The sequence below is a fragment of the Sciurus vulgaris genome (assembly GCF_902686455.1).
Source record: "Sciurus vulgaris genome assembly, chromosome: 14".
NCBI lineage: Eukaryota > Metazoa > Chordata > Mammalia > Rodentia > Sciuridae > Sciurus > Sciurus vulgaris.
Window position 1 is genome coordinate 30,587,656 of NC_136475.1, and position 16,426 is coordinate 30,604,081.

Consider the following 16,426-nt stretch of genomic DNA (forward strand, 5'->3'; position numbering starts at 1 on the left):
GTCCTTCTCCTTGTCGTCCCAGGAAGCCCACACACCCACCACCCTGAGCCTTTAGCAACAGAATGGTGCTCCAGGGGACAGGATTGATGAGCTGGTAGCTTCCTGGGAAGATTGGAAGCTGACACTTGCTTTTTGATTGTGTTCTGGGTTGAACCCTAGTTTTTGCTAGAAACAAGGAACTGCACAGGAGTGGGAGGACTTCTCAGTAGGCTGGACTTCCATCCCTGTCCATCAACCATGGGTCTACTGACAGCTCACATTATTCCCTCCTCTCCTTCCCCTCTGTCACTCTCCCTGTCAGTCCATTCTTAGGTCATTTTAGCTATTTTCCTCCTTTGTGTCCCAGACCCTAAAATTCAGGGCATGCAAAACAATGCAATTTTATATATAAATTTAAATTTTATATCCATTGTATCCACAGGTTTCACTAGTGTGAATTCAATCAACTGTGAATCAAAAATATGTTTTTAAAAATTGCATCTGTACTAAACATGTATAGACTACTATAACTGTTACTACCTAAATGATACAGTATAACAAATATTTACATAGCATTTACACTGTATTAGGTATTATAAGTTATCTAAAGATGAGTTAAAATATCCAGGAGATGGCCATGTAAATATTATACCATTTTATATAAGGCATTTGAGCATCCATGGATTTTGATATCTTTGGGGGATCCTGGAGTTAAACCTCTGTGACTATTGAAAAATGTCTGTATTTATATATTCCTAAGAGTAGTAAAAGGAGGAAGAAAAGGGGAGTAATTTTTAATATGATTTAATACGTATTTTAGAAAGTTAATGTGTAAATGTTTAGAAACAGCTACATAACGAAGTAAACAGATGCTTACAACTAGCTGTAAGAGATGTTTGGACTAAGACAAGTGTGATAGATCATTACAATAAGGTCCCCAATGAATCATGCCTCCCTGCATTCACACTCATTCTCAGGCATTGATGGTCCTTCTATCAGAGGGGAAGTCTAATTTCCCATCCCTTTGAATATGGGTTGGTCTTTGACATGCTTAGACCAGTAGAGTGAGGGAGGAAGTGACTTTGAAGCAATCAAAGGAACCTTGCAGGTTCTGCTCTCACCCTCTTGGAAACCTGATAACTGAATGCTGTGACAAATTCAAGGCTAAGAAAACCACATGGAGAGAAGAGTAGAGTCACTGTGTTCCACCTGAGGCCAGACCACAGCAGACTTGCCAGATTGAAAGGCCACAAAACTGAGTTCAGGTGAAAACAGTGACACAGCCAGTCATCCCACAGAATTATGAGAATTATAACTGCTGCTTCTTTTGTTTTAATCCATTTTTCTTTTTCATACTGGGGATTGAATCCAGGGGTACTCTACCACTCATCTCACTACATTTCCCAGGATGGCCTCAAACTTTTGATCCTCCTGCCTCAGCCTCCCAATTTGCTACAACACTAGTTTTGAGGACAGCTTGTTACATAGCAACATAACCGAGGAGGTCTGGTATGGGACTGTCCCATGCTGTCTTGCATTCTAGGACCCCATCTACTGAATGTCTGCCATATCCCTCAATCACCACATATAATTTAAAATGCTCCCTGCAGATATTCCTCTACCGTCCCACAGGTCTGCCCCACTTTTTATTTTCCAGTTTTTCTCTTGTGATTCCCTGTTCAATCTCCCATCCTCCTCCATCTTAGATGAACTTGTCCATCCACTGTCCTTGCACAGGTTTTGTGCTGTTCCTCTTTGATTCTTTGTCTTTGACGTTCCCTTGGCTTGGAATGTTCTTCTCTCTGCTGAATCAACCTCCCAACCTTGAACACCTGAGCACATTCCACTTTCTCCATGAGGCTTTTTCTGTCTCTCTGGCGGATTTCCTTTCCTGCCACCAAGGTTGGAATAACATATGTGGCCTAGATTTGATGCATGGCAAGCCCTACTCATGCCTCCCATAATCCTTCATTTAACAAGCATATCAAAAGGAAGTTGGATGGTCTGGGGTTGTAGCTCAGTGGTAGAGTGCTTGCCTCGTACATGTGAGGTACTGGGTTTGATCCTCAACACCACATTAAAAATAAACAAAGTTATTAAGAAAAAAAAAGTAAGGTGGAGAAACCATGTTGGTTTCTTTCTTTACTCTTTTTTCTTTTCTTTTTTTTTTTTTTTTTTTTTTTTGCAGTGTTGGCAATTGAAGCCAGGGCCTCTGATGTGCCAGGCAAGTATTCTACCACTGAGCTACACCCCCAGCCCCACATTGATTTCTTAGTGTGCATAGCATCTTGCACCTAATAGGTTTTGAGAAATAGGCATTGACTGATTCTATTCTTTCTCTTTCAAGACCTGAGATTTGGAAAACCTTAGGTTAAATTGTCAACTGGAATGTGTCTGAGCACAGTCACCAACTGCCTGTGTAGGGTAACTTAAGAAGCAATCTCAGAGACACTAAAAGCCTACACATCTCTCCCAAGGCCTTTGAAGGCTACCCTTCACCTGAATTTGAGCTTCCCACCATTAACTAGGACATTGGCTCCTGAAGGCCATCCTCCTCATTATTGGAAAAGGCAGACCAGACCTAGAAGCCCCAGGGACTAAGAAGGGCAAATGACAGGTCAGATTCATTGGGATGGAGGAGCACTAATGAACTTTCTGGAAGCAGGGATTGGCACTGTTGGGTGGGAACTGGTGGAGAGGGAAGGACAACCAAGAAAAATGAACAGGAAACTGTTTACAGCTTGTATGTGCAGCTCTGTTACCACTGCTCACTGCTACCTCCCTTCCATTTTTGGTGTATATTGTATTTATGCAAATGGTGGTAATAGAATGAGGCATGTTTTAAAATGGGATGTTTACAGTACATAAAATAAAAGTACACATTTACAAAGCTCTGCGGGTGCCCCTGGGGTTGACCTCTGCTGAGTCTGGGTTGCCATGAGTTGGTCTCAGTTTCCCAACTCTCTTTTCACTACCCACTTCCCCCCGCCCCCAAAGTACCTGAATGTCTGATCTAAGAGGAAGGGACTTACCAGAGAAGCATTGAGGTTTGGTGCTGGTGAGGCTGAGGCATTGAACACGGTTGTATTCACTGTAGATGAGCAAGGACATGGGGACGGTCAGTGGCTTCTGGATGGGGAGCCTGCAACCCCCTCAGAGTGCCCACCCTTTCCGTTCTCCCTCTGGTTCCTTAGAGCCAAATTGGTTTCCATCATGAGGACAGTTCATCATATCTGGCCTCTCTTCACCTTCCCCATTTTGTCACTCTTGAGGGATGGGTTGGTGGGAGGGAGCCTGGGCCAGAACTCAGACATAACAGCTGGGCCAGCTGTTCTAGGACCTCTCCTGCCTGACAATAAACAGCTGTTTTATAAAAAACTGAAATACTCTGATGCTAAGACAAGTTGATGAATAATGTGCCTTGTGAATTCCTACTGGCCACTGGACCCATTTCTGTGCAGTTAGACTTAAGGAACATTTTTAAAGGAGTGACTACATGCCATGCACTATGCCAAACCCAAATATATATTCACTTAAGTTCCCAAATCTCCATGAAGTATCCCCATTTTACAGATGAGGTAACTGAGGCCCAGAGAGGTTAACTTGCCTATTATTGCCCAAGGTCACAGAGCTCATACTTGGAGCCATGATCCCATCCCAGGCAGGCTGGCCCAGAGCATGTCAACCTCCCAGTTCTGCACAGCAGGCTTTGTCCCCTCCCCTCCCCCAACACTTCCTTTCTCTCCCACCCCTCTCCATATGTGCTTTTTTTTTTTTTTTTTAAGGTCAACTGGGCCTGTTCAAACTTGTTTGATTTGATATTATCTTCTCTAATCTCATTTTGTAGAAGACGAGGTAAATATAACCTGGGTGTAGGAACTGAAGAAGGATCAGGAACCCAAAGGTTCTGTTCTCTGCTGTTCCCACTGTGTCTCTTGCCAGCTCTCCCCTTCCCTGGTCTCAGTGTCCCTTACTTTAAGTAGCGCATCTAAGGGTCCCTTCAAGTCCCTGAGGAAAGGTGGAGGAAACATAATCTGCTTCCTCTCATTTCCATGTGGACTCTTCCACTCCCCCTTCTGCTCCCTATTGGGCCTCCTTTACTCCTTCCTGTGGGGAAAGCTCATCACCTACATGGGTTTTCCCAGAGTTTGTGGCCACTCATGACAAAGGCAGGCCTTGGAGGACCACTGCTTGCCCTCTTTCTTCCTTCTAAACTGCAGGAGTGGAAGTGAAGGCCAAGTCCAGCTCCCTTTCCTCCTCCAAGTGAAGGCAGACTAAGCAGATCCCCTGTGGCAGGTGTGGGGAGATCAAGGAACCCCAGCTGGTTTGCTGGCAATATGCCTGAGATGCACTGCAAGCCCCATTTGGCTCCTGCAGACTGTCCACCTTTGATTAGAGCTTAATCTTGAAGCTTTTCCCAGCCTCTAACAAGCTGTCCACAGGGTTGGATATTACCTCAGGACCCCTCTAAGGTATTCACTTTCAGGGCCGCTGGGCTGGATAGGTGAGAAACTCAGTCTTGCTCAGTTTGTAGAACATTCCTAGGAGTTCTACAAACCCAGAGGTTTACTCAGATTGTTCTGACAAAGGTGTCACTTACTAGAAATCAAGGCAACAAATCTGTTGCCTTTCCTCACATTGATGACCAAGAGAACATGATGCACAGTTAACATCAGGGACAGAGAAGCTGGGCAAGAAGCTGCCTCAGGGCCACCCACTCACATGCTAGAGAATTCCCTGTTTGTGCTTAAACTTGAGGAGATCAATCATTTTCCACTACCCTGTGTTTTCCAGACATCCTCTTGATGTCTTCAGCTTATGTGTATCAATTATTTTATATCAAGAACTATGTAAGAGTTTATCTGAAAGTCACTTGATGAAGATGGAAGAAATATAACACAAAAAATTCCAGAAAGGGTTCAAAAATATTGTAAAATTCTAGTGTGCAAAGAGTGGTACTCACTTGGGATTGAAAGCAGCCAAATCAGTGTTTGCAGCATCCATAAACAGAATACAAATCAGTTACAATGGAAACAAAATTAAATATAAAAAGAAAGTGCTCCCGAACAAGCGCTTATTAGGAAGAGTGACAAAGAATGATAGTATGCCATAGTTTGGCTGTTTTTTTTTTTTTTTTCTTTTTTTTTCCAGTAAACCTAGGAATATGGAACAATTAGTAAGTAGATGACTCATGAACTGGAAAGAAACCACAGTTAGTTCCCCACTCCCTAGTTTCCTACATATCTAGAACTTTCCTTTCCATGTTCTAATCAGAACTAACTTGCTCTGGTTCCAGTGAAGAAACTGAGAATCTAATCTTGTTGGAATTAGTAGCTAATAATGCCTCGATGTTTCTATGTAATAGTTCAAGACAGCAGAAGATTTCAAACTTGAGAGTGCATCAGAAGCTCTTGGAAGGTTTGTTAATAGATGGTTGGACCCTGCCCCAGTTTCTGATTCAGTAGGTCTGGGATGGGGCCCAAGAATTTGCATTTCTCACAAGTTCTCAGATGGTGATAATGCTGTGGGTCTGGGGACCCCTTTTTGAGAACCATGACAACAGCATGACTCAAAAGAATGAAGTGACATCAAGTGCCTGGGTAAGACCAGAGGGGAAGCGATTTGGAAATGAAGTGGCTTCATTACGCTCCTTGAACTCCACTTTGTATGCTCCTTCATCCCCTGTTTCTAGGGCATCTCTAGGTTTGGTTTCTCCTGTGGATAGATAATTTTCAGAATAGCCAAAGGTCTTCATATGACCCCAGAATTTGGAACGTTTATAGAAAGAGATCAAGGAATATTATTCTAAAAGTCATGTTTATGGGAAATTTGTGTTCAGTGCAAAGAATCTAGAGTCTGGAATGCATAAGCTGTAAACAAGAGCACCCAGATGGAACTTGGCCCTGAAGTAGGGTTTGCCCTAGGGCAGAATAAAAAGGGCCAGTGTGTAGGACCTCCTCAATGCTCTGGTCAAGCACTGTGCCACGACTCAGGACCAATGGTAGCTTTACCTGTCACTGGATTTTAATAGAATAACTCAAAATCAATGACAGAAAAAAATGTAAGGAAAAATTGAGTCTCAACTTCTTTACAAAATCAGTGTGGTGATAGGGAGAGGAGGTATAATCAAAGCCACACTTCTTGCAGGCCGGGCATTGTTATCTTCCACAAAACCCAAAGACCCTCAAAAATTGTGTCACAAATATTTTTGATTGATTTATCAACTTTTTTTTTTATTATTATCCATAGTAATACTGTTTGGGTTCTTTGTTTGAACTTTTTGGCAGTACTGGGGATTGAACCCAGGGCCTCAAACAAGCTAGTCAAGCACTCTACCACTGAGCTGTACCCCCAGTCCTTTTGAATTTTTAATTTGAAATAGTCTCACTAAGTTTCCAGGCTTGCCTCAAACTTGTGATCCTCCTGCCTCAGCTTCCTGACTAGCTGGGATCATAAGTGTGCACCACCTTGCCTGGCTCGTAGTAATGTATTAAGGGACTGAAAACCCCAATTGTTTACTTACTTCCTTTAACCAAATTTGAGCATAGATTTGAAAACCTCATAAGAGCCCCACAGAACTGGCACAGCCAACATTGATGTCCCCCTTTTATATCTAGGGAAACTGAGGTTTGGTGTGACCTTGGGTGGCCTCTGGGCCTCAGTTTGCTCTCTGTGAGTCCAGCCTGGTGGTGCTTGGAGAAGTGTGGGTGGATCTCCTGCTCCTGCTCTGCAGCACTCTGGGTACATCCCAGTGAAGGCTCTCAGGGCCATGCTTATGGCTGTGAGGGAGGTCAAGAGATCAGACTCTATGAGAAATCTTAAGTTTCCAGATGATAGGTTTTGATCCAGAAAGTAACTCCACAGGAATGGTATAGAATAGTTATTATCAGGTTGACCATTTGGTTGATTAAACCTCCCACCCAGTGTGAGGATCCCTTTTACAATGCTACCCTTGGCACACAGACATCCAGAGTCCAAGTAACTATCAACCAAGGGGGTTGCATATTTTCCATGATGGTGACTCCCACCATTGCGCATTCTTCCCTAAAGTCAGTCAGCATCTGGTTCCCTGAAACTTTGGCTCCTCAATGTGTTCTACATTCTGTGGTTACAGAGGGTGAGTGTAGACTCTTGTGGCATGACAGTTTTTCTCTCATACTTCTCTTATCCCTAAGAAGTTAAAGAGCCCCAGGTTATCCTACTGTTGTTCTAATGGCATGATTGGCAAGTTCACCACACTGGATGTGTTTCTGTTTGTAAGGATGTTCATTCATCAAATGTGCTCTCACATTATAAAGCATGAGACCATACTGACAGCAATGTGCGGGGAACAGGTGTCATGCAATGATGGGGCTGAGAGGGTCTTTTGTCACCAAAAGATCTACCTCTGGCTTGGGTAACATGCCAACAGGTATAGCCTCCATATCACCCTGCACTGAAGCAAATTGGGCCTATTCCTTCCTGAGATAACCCTGTAACCTTCTGTCATAACCCTGGGAGTTAATATTAGGGGTACCATTCCCTTGGTTTCCTTTTAAGTAGTGGGTTCAAGACTATGCATGGCTCCCTTGGAATGCTTGGCTGAAGAGCCCCTCTCAAGCAGGCTCACTCTCCTGCATTTCATAGACAACTGTGGTTGCAGGAGAGAGTAGGTGGGTGGGTGGGGGCCCAGGGCATGTCTGGGGTTACCGGTCACCTGTATCAGGGGCGACGCACTCGCATTTGTAGGTGGTGATGGAGTCAGGCTTGAAGTCCATGTTGATGGGGTAGTACCTGAAGGCACCGATCATCTTCTTGATGGCATCATAGATGAAGATGAAGCTGATGAGGGTGGAGAAGCCCTCCTCAGTGAAGCGGGTGATATATTTGATGATAAAGCTGGCATCTGTGGCCACCAGGATAAGGCACTGGATGGCTGAGTGTAGGCCAATCCAGAGGCGGAACTCCATGTAGTCCAGGCCATTGCCTCTGGAAGGCAGAGGGAAAGGGGGGTCCTCCAGTCCAGGGCTCCTGTGCTTGGCTCCCCAGACCCGCCCTTAGAGGCTCATCTCTCCCTCCTGTGGCACAGGTGCCCTTCTAGGGACAGTAAGAGAACTGGGGACCAGGATAATTCCTCAGTGGTGTTGCCTGATTTTGGAGAATTCTAGGAAAGAATCTCATGAAGATGCCAGGATGGTGCTAAGACAACTCAGTGCTCATGTAGTTGGTAATAGACACCCAGAGGAAGTGAAAAACAGGAAATTTCCAATGAACAGGGCTGGAACAGACCTTAGACATGGTTGAGTCCAACCCTTGTGTTGTAGATGAGACAGCTGAACTTAGAGTGATGGGAGTTGCCTGAATGTGGGTGCAGCCTTCTGACCTCCAGCCCAAGACTTCAAACACTACACTGACTCCCAAGTCATGATTGCTCATGAACAGCAAGGTATAACTCTTCTTCCCTTGTCTTGCCTGGGCTGTGCTAACATACACTAAGATAGCCATCTTAAAGGCAGGTAGCTGGTAGAAGTCAGGAGGATCCACCTGACAGCCCTCTGTTAATTAAAGGTGGCCTTGGCACTTCATAGGTCCTGTCTCCCTTTTGGGCCTGTTCCTCTGCCCAGGCCTTGGCTAACTGCCCCAAGAGCAAGAGATGGCGTGGGGCATCACCAAAAGATACCTACTTGCTGAAGTCGAAGAGGAGCTTCTCAAAGATGAGGATGGGCCCTGTGCTGCTGAGAATGATGAGAGGCTGTCCCGAGAAGAGGCAGAACAAGGAGCCGGACATGGCAGTGCCCAGGAAGCTCTCCATCACTCCCTGGGGGCATGAGAAATGTGAGGCTTAGCAGGGGTAGCAGAAGGGGCTTCTTCATACAGGTTGCAATCCAGTTATCTCTCCAAGAGCCTTTGTTCATCCTTTGTTCTGGCCTCTCTCTTCTCCCCAATTTTGCTTACCATCTCCCACAACTTGTCACCATGGCCAGTATCACCCTAATTCAATTTGGATTAAGGTCCCTTGTGACTTGCTTCTGGCACCCCAGGCCTTGAAAACCATGGATATGCTTGTCCTTGTGTCCATTCTGCTCACAGAGGACAGCCCATTCATCCATCTAATCTCCATTTATTCAAACATCTGTTTGATGTCTTTAGATTTCTGATCATTCATTCATCCAAAATCCATTAAGTGCCTGCTATGTACCAGGCATTGTGTTAGGTATTGGAGATCCATCAGCGAATAAGATAACCCATATTCAGTCTAGTAGGATATATAAAGAACCAATTTCCATACATCAGGGTTTTTCAAACTTAGCACCATTGGTGTTCCAGGATAGATAATTCTCTACTGTGGGGTCTGTCCTGTGTATTGTAGGATGTCTAGCAGCCTCCCTAGCCTCTACCCACTAGAAGCCAGTAGCCATTTTTCCCAGTTGTAATAATAAAAACTACCTCTGGATGTTGCCAAATGTCTCCTAGATCAAAACTGCCCCTGTTGAGAGCCTCTGTCAAGGAGTGCAATTAGCTGGGATGGGTTTCAGGTGTCATAGGTGTATACAGTAGGAGAGAAAGGGTAGTCAGAAAGGCCACCCTAGATGTAGATATGTGGAAGCTGAGACCAAACACATGAAGAAGGATTGGTCAGGAGAATAAGATTAAGTGGAGTAAAGACAATGAATGTCCTCAAAGAGGGAATAGTATATTCAAAGACTGGACTGAAAGGGAACATATCTTTGAGGAATTTAAAGATAATCAGGATTAATGGAAAACAGATTGTAGAATGGGTGAGTAGATCGGGAAATACTGAGAAAGAATGCCAGGAGATGAGCCTTGAGAGGCAAGTAGAGCCATGCCATAAAGGCCACCAGGAGAATCTGGGATTTAGGAGTTAAGGATGATGACTAGTTTCTGGTGTGCACAGCTGGGTGAATCATAGTATCACTTGTTATACTGGGAAAGGCCTATGCATAGCAGGTCAGGAGAAGATAATGGATGCAATGCCATTCATCTCAACCTGTCTCGGAAAATTAGCCATTTCCTTGGGGCCCTGTTTCCTAATGACTCTTCCCACCAAAGCCTCCACTGGAGAGGACCCTTGTTCAGGAGACAGGAGTGGGTCTCTGTTGAGCTATTTTTCCCAGGGAGGTCTGTGTGGTTGTCATGGTAACAACTTACCATCCTTCTATAAACGTCTTAACTCCAAGCTAAGAAATCAAAGTTGGTGTTAAAAAAAAAAAAATGGGGGAGAAGATCATGATTACAACTCAACTAATTGTGCTGATTAAGTTCATTCAATTATTAGTGGGCAATGTGCTAAATAACAAAGTGATGATTCCCCCTTAAATTTTGGCATATTTATATCATCCTTAAATTTGGTCTTTAGTAATTAATTATTACTTTCTTTGAAAAAAAAATTTTTAAGGGTAACTGGTTATAAAAGTGATGGCCTAGGACTGGGGATATAGCTCAGTTGGTAGAGTGCTTGCTTTGCAAGCACACGGCCCTGAGTTCAAAACCAAGCACCGCAAAAAAAAAAAAAAAAAAAAAAAAAGTGATGGCCTAAACCTAGACCTTCACTAAAACCTTGTGCTTGAATTACAGGATGAATCTCCTTACTACCACCAGGTGGCAGCAGATTTTACTTATAGTTGCACTCAGGTTCCCTGCTCACACACACCTGATAGTTGTCGGTGGCATCTCCCAGAAGCCCACCAAAGGTGATTGCATTGGTGATACAGCCGAGGTAGATGAATAGGATGGCGGAGATGGACTGAATGTGGAAGCCATCATAGAAGTCACTCAGGAACCAGGGCAACTTCCTCTTGATATCCAGACACAGTCCACCAAAGAATCTGTTTGAGACAGACCCAGGGGAGGCTTTCTTACCACAAATACCAGTGTAGGGGCAGGGCTATTTTTAGGGTCCTGCAGAATCTGGGGTGAGGAAGGGAATTTTGTTTCTTTGCTCCCTGGAACAACTAAGTTGGGAATTTAGGTTTGGGGACAGTTTTTACTGGAGATGCTATTCCATAGAACTCCTAAACCAGTACATATCATAGCAGGGTTTCTCAGCCTCCGTACTATTGATATTTTGGACCCGGTAATTCTTTATTGGAAGGGTTCTCTCCTGTGCATTGTAGGGTATTTAACAGCATCCCTGGCCTCTATCCATTAGATGCCAATAGAATCTCCTCTTCATTTCCTCTGGGGCAAATGAAAATGTGTCTGAACATTGCCAAATCCTCTGTGTCAAAAGGAAGAGAGTAGCAGGGGTCAGTGGGGGTGGGGCGGAGACTAAGGAAGGGAAAAGTTGTTTTCAGTTGAAAACCACCGGTATAGAGCCAAGGGTATATAAACTATGACTTTATTCTTAAAGTCATGTTTTGTACATGGCTTTATAGGGCTGTGTCCTTTCTTAAACCTGTATCAACCTGAGAGATACTAGGAGCTGGCAAAGAATAAAGGCAAGGAGGATTTTTGTCTTGTATTAAAATAAAAGGAAAAAAAGTTTTTTAATAGATAACATTAAGTTTTTTAAAAGGTACTATTATGTGTTTGTGTTCTCAAAAAAAAAAAAAAAAAAGTAAAGCCCTGACCCCCAATGCTTATGAATACGATTTTATTTGGAAATAGGGTCTTTGCAGAGATGATCAAGTTATAATGAAGTCATAGGGTGGGCTCTGATCCAATAAGATGGGTGTTTTTATTTTTTAAAAAGGGCATTGCTACATGAAGACAGAACCACAAGGAAGAGGCCCATGATGACACAGACAGAAACTAGAGGGACACAGCTGCAGGCCAAGGATTGTTGGCTACCACTAGAAACGAGGATTAGGCAAGGAAGGACTCTACCAGAGTCTCAAAGGAAACATGGCCCTGTCCACATCTTGATTTTGAACTTCTGACCTCCAGAACTATGGGAGAATAACCTGTTGTTTTGCACCACCTAGTTTGTCGTACTGTTTTGGCAGCCCTAGGAAATGAATACAGGTACCACAGGGCATCTAGTGAAAAGTTTGGGTTCCTCCATTCCTGGGTTGGGTCTCCTATTCCCCTTTCCTGAGACAACCCTCCTCAGGATCCAAGAGGGGCGTGGAGGGCTCAGGAAGGAAAAGACTGCAGTGTTCTGCTCCATGGCCCCAAGTTGGCGCTGTACCCAGTGGTGGGGAAGGACACTAAAGTGATGGGAAGGAGAGAAGTTGAAAGGACAGCAGGGTCTCTCTCAGGCCTGGGGTGGGCACCTTCCTGTCCAGATAAGCTCCTCCCCAATTTCGTGCACTGCTGGCATCTCTGCATCGTCCCCGCTGCCTGCTGCACCCGTTCCACTGCCACCAGCACCGCCGCCACTGCCTGCTCCTCCAGCTGAGCCGCCACCTCCTCCCACAGAGCCATTCATTTGGCCAAGGTCAGCCAGGGAGAACACGGATTTCCTGGAAGTGAAAGGGGATGGGAGAGAGTGGGGTTCCCAATGTTGGGAGGGTCCCAGTCCCTCCAGAATTGTCCCTGGAACATCCTTCACCTCTCCAATAAAAATTGTGAAATATCTTGAAAGACAGGGGGAAATGCAGAAAGTGATCTAACAATACTCATACAGAGGTTACCCAGATTTTACAGAAGTTCACATTTAGCCATATTTATTTCTGATTTTTTACAAAGAGAAAATGTATAGTCAGAAAATAAGAGATTATACTCTATTTATATATGATCTATCAAAATATATAAATGCATTCTACTGTCATGTACAAATAACTAGAACAAATAAAATTTTAAAATTTTTAAAAAAGAAATACAATAATACCAACAAAATTGCTCTCCTTCACCCCTTGCCCCATCCTCATCCCTTCCACTCATATACACACCTCTTGTCAGCAGAGGGCACTTTCTTGGGTGGTTCAATTCGGATATTTGGGTCCCATTCTCCAGGGGGAAGGACAATGACCTCATCCAGAAACTCATCAATTCCTGCGATCAGATCCTCTCGATTGCGGGCTTTATAGGCCACGTCACTGAAGAGCTGTCAAGGATCAAGGAAGAAAAAAGGTGTCAGCTCTCTTTTTGACATTACCCCTTGTCCACCTCCTGGGAGACAGCACAGCTAGCTATAGTGGAGTCACTCTCAACCACTGCTCCCACTGCCAACTTACTCAGTTTGGGGGATAAGAACATAGTACCAGGGGAAAATAGGACCCAATTGGAAAGAGTCAGCAATCAAGGCAAGACAGCCCATTTGCTCTCTGAAGCATATTCTATATTCCTTCTGTAGGGCTTTGGTTGAATTACTGAACCCTCTGGTTTCAGTTTTCCACAGAGCAAGCACATTAGAAAACCTCTGTAGAGCCCAGTTCAAGAAACTCAGATATTTCAAATTCACATATTACTTTTGAGCCCTTCACTCTTGGAGGGTCAAGTTGCCTGCTGTCTTCAGAGCATGCTCTCTGACTTACAAATTAGATCAGGTTATGTGTTTAAAGTCCTCTGGGCAGCCCATCACTGCGGGGACAGTTCATGAACACTAGGATCTGCTTACAGGTTCTGCATAATCTTTGACTCACCTCTCTGGTATCATTTCTTGTCCTCCAAACTCTTACACTGAGCCTACATTGAATCACTTCTATCCGGCTTCTCTGAGCCTTAATCCCTGTTTGCTTTGTCTGGAGTGCTTGCCTCCTAGACTGGTGCTGGACCCACCTGCATCCTGCGCATCTAAGTTATAAAGCTTCCTCATCTGTGAAGCCCTCAACTGCCTAGGCAGCTAGCACATGGTTAATTTTATTATTATAGATCTGTCCCTCCCACTTTATGGGTGCTTCTTAAAGACATTGACTTGTCCCTGAATCTCATAATCTTCAGTACCCTGCACAGGGTCTGGTATACAGTAGGTGCTCAAATGTGCCTGTTGGATAACTCAGTGAATGAAGGAGCAGTGCTTGTACAGGAGCTGTGATATTCAGGAGTGCATGCTCCTTGTCACCACTTACATCATCTACCATCAGGGTCGCAATGGCACGGCCAATTTCATTGTAGGATTTTGCTCTCCCAGAAGGTCCCAGCAGTATGAACAGAAATCTACAAAGATGAAGTATGAGGAAGAGGAGGAAAATGAGAAGGAAAAATAGGAGCAGGTGAAGAGAAGGATTCTTTGGTCCTCAACAGTATCCACTGCTAAATTTTTAACTTCTCTCCTTTTTTGTGTGTTCTAGTACTGGGGATTGAACTCAGGGACTCAAGCATGCTAGGCAAGTGCTCCCTGCTGAGCTACACCCCAGTCCTTAGCTTCCGTCCTTTGAGTCTTATATTCGTTGGAGAAACATTCCTCTTCCACTTGCACTAAGCTCCCCTGGAGCTTCCTCATCTTTGTCTTGCTGCCCAAACCCACCCAACGGCTTCTCTCTCTGCTATTGCGTCCTTCTCTTTTATGATTATGATTCTCTCAAACTCTTGTCCAGAAAATATCTACCTCTAGGGGTGTCCCTATCAGCACAGATTGCTGAACACATGCTCAGCTGGCACCTTCAGGACTGGCATGGTTTCAGAGGCTCTCTCTTACCTGGTAGGGACGGGCACCTCGGTCACTCCACCCAGCATGGCAGACTGGATGAGACGCACAAATGCAATGAATGGCTGGTCCAGGAAGTCCACCTCACCCACAAGTACATTGGAGGCTTCTGAGTCCTTGGGGATCTTCTTCATGAATTTGTTTTTCCGCTGCTCAAGGAAGGGAAAATGAGATACCCAAGAATACTACACACACTCTTCCTCCCTCACTGGAGGCCGAACTTTAAAAAATTTCCCACTACTTCTCAAGAGACTGAAAGAAGTAATAACACTTTCCTGGATTCTATAGATGAGGGGACTCAATGTTGGTTAACTGCAGAGGCCAATTAAGTCTTTGCAGATGGGAAAATACATCTGACCCCTAAAGTATCCATTGATGGGAGAAGACTGCTTAGCTGCAGTGTGGGCTGCAGTGTGGGCTGAGAGGTTGAGAAGAGAGCCCTTAGGCCTGTTGGACTTCCTCCTTTGTCCAAACAGATGGGAATCTCAGCATTTACAGTCCAGCTGACCAGACCTCCCCTCTCTGCTTCACCTTTGGTGGCAGAGGGAGGGTGAAGCCTTTTCTGATAGCCAGGGCAGATAGGTTTTGTTTTCCCCTCATCACCTACTTCCTGGTCATAGGAATAGTGATGACCAATTTCTAAGTCTGCAGTGCCCCAAGTTGGCCACTATGGGCCCTCCTAAGAAGCTCATTACTTCTGCAGCTTTCCAGTTGAGACACTCAAGGTGGCCTGGAGAGTCTCTCCAACTAGTGTCTGTCCAGTGGAGGAAGATCAAATAGAGGGATAGGGTCTGAAATGACAGGTATTGGACAAGACTTCTGGCCAAATTTGTTCCCACTCTCTCTGTTTATGACTTAAGTTCCCCTGAGTCCTCTTATGATGAAAATGCCCCAGGGAGAGTCACACACAAGCTCTTCTTCAGTCCTTATCCTAAAATGAATTACTTTTTCAGATTGCTTTCTTTCTGGGCAGCGAGGGGATGGATAAGAGGCAGAGATGATTTTGTAGGAGGGTGGAGAGGAAAGGCAGGGCTAGTTTCAGTCTACAGTGGCAGACACAGAGAGGAGGCCAGCACCTTGAGGTGGAGGCCAGGTCTGAAAGGAGCTTCTGTGGACATCACAATTTTCCTCCAGTCCCCTCTCTGTTAGAATTTCTCAAGTGGGCAAAGAGATGTCTGTTTCTCGTAGGCTCGTAGAAGACACAGGTCCCCTTGTGTCTCTTCTTGTCCCAATGGAGGGGTCAGTTGTGGGCATGGACATGGCCAACAGGTCCTTCTCCTTTGTGCCAATTGTTTCCTGATTTGGTTCTTGAAGGGTATAACACACACTGGATAGGGTGACTGACCAGCAAGGAAGAGCACATGACAAGGCCTACACACACCCCCTTACAATCTTTTAAATTCAATGGGGAAAACACAAAGCTCCACAACCACCCAGGCAACCAGCAACAGCCTCGAGGATCCTAACATGGTGAGAATAAGCAAGGGCAGGAGTTGATTGGAAGGCCAGAGTCCCTAAGACTCAAAGAGTCCGTTTGTCCCAGGTATAGTCAGCTGATTAATAAGCAGTTCTTTAGGATGGAGGGTTGGATGTGCCATGCCATGCCAGCCCCATGCCCCCAAGTATCAGGCTGGCAGGAGAAAGAAAGGTGGGGGAGTGGAAAAAGTCCACAGGAGAACAGAAGAGTCAGGGTGGGCAGCACCCTGGAGAATGAGACTTTGAAAGCAACACCACTGCAGAGTGGCCCAACACGCCCACTTGTAATCCAGAAAAGAAGAGGAATTGAAACAGGACCTAAATCCTTTCTTGTAGGTTGTGACATATTTGGTCAGGAAGTCAGGGTAGTGGCAACACAGAAATGGAGTCATGCTGGTATTCTGGTCACACTGACTTGGCTACAGTCCAGCACAGGCTTGT

The 16,426-nt window shown here is 44.9% G+C and overlaps 1 protein-coding gene across 5 annotated transcripts in view; it reads right to left on the reverse strand.

Annotated features, from left to right (window-relative positions):
- The window catches only part of SLC4A5 (solute carrier family 4 member 5), a 122,565-nt gene that overhangs the window by 24,878 nt on the left and 81,261 nt on the right, over positions 1-16,426 (reverse strand). For all 5 annotated transcript variants that reach the window (XM_079111527.1, XM_079111526.1, XM_079111530.1 and 2 more), the window contains 8 exons: positions 14,501-14,658; positions 13,932-14,019; positions 12,813-12,967; positions 12,195-12,383; positions 10,631-10,805; positions 8,643-8,776; positions 7,676-7,947; positions 3,012-3,070 (listed from right to left, as the gene is read on the reverse strand). In XM_079111527.1, the coding sequence (XP_078967653.1) occupies positions 3,012-3,070; positions 7,676-7,947; positions 8,643-8,776; positions 10,631-10,805; positions 12,195-12,383; positions 12,813-12,967; positions 13,932-14,019; positions 14,501-14,658 (1,230 nt within the window). The remainder of the gene's footprint in view (positions 1-3,011; positions 3,071-7,675; positions 7,948-8,642; positions 8,777-10,630; positions 10,806-12,194; positions 12,384-12,812; positions 12,968-13,931; positions 14,020-14,500; positions 14,659-16,426) is intronic.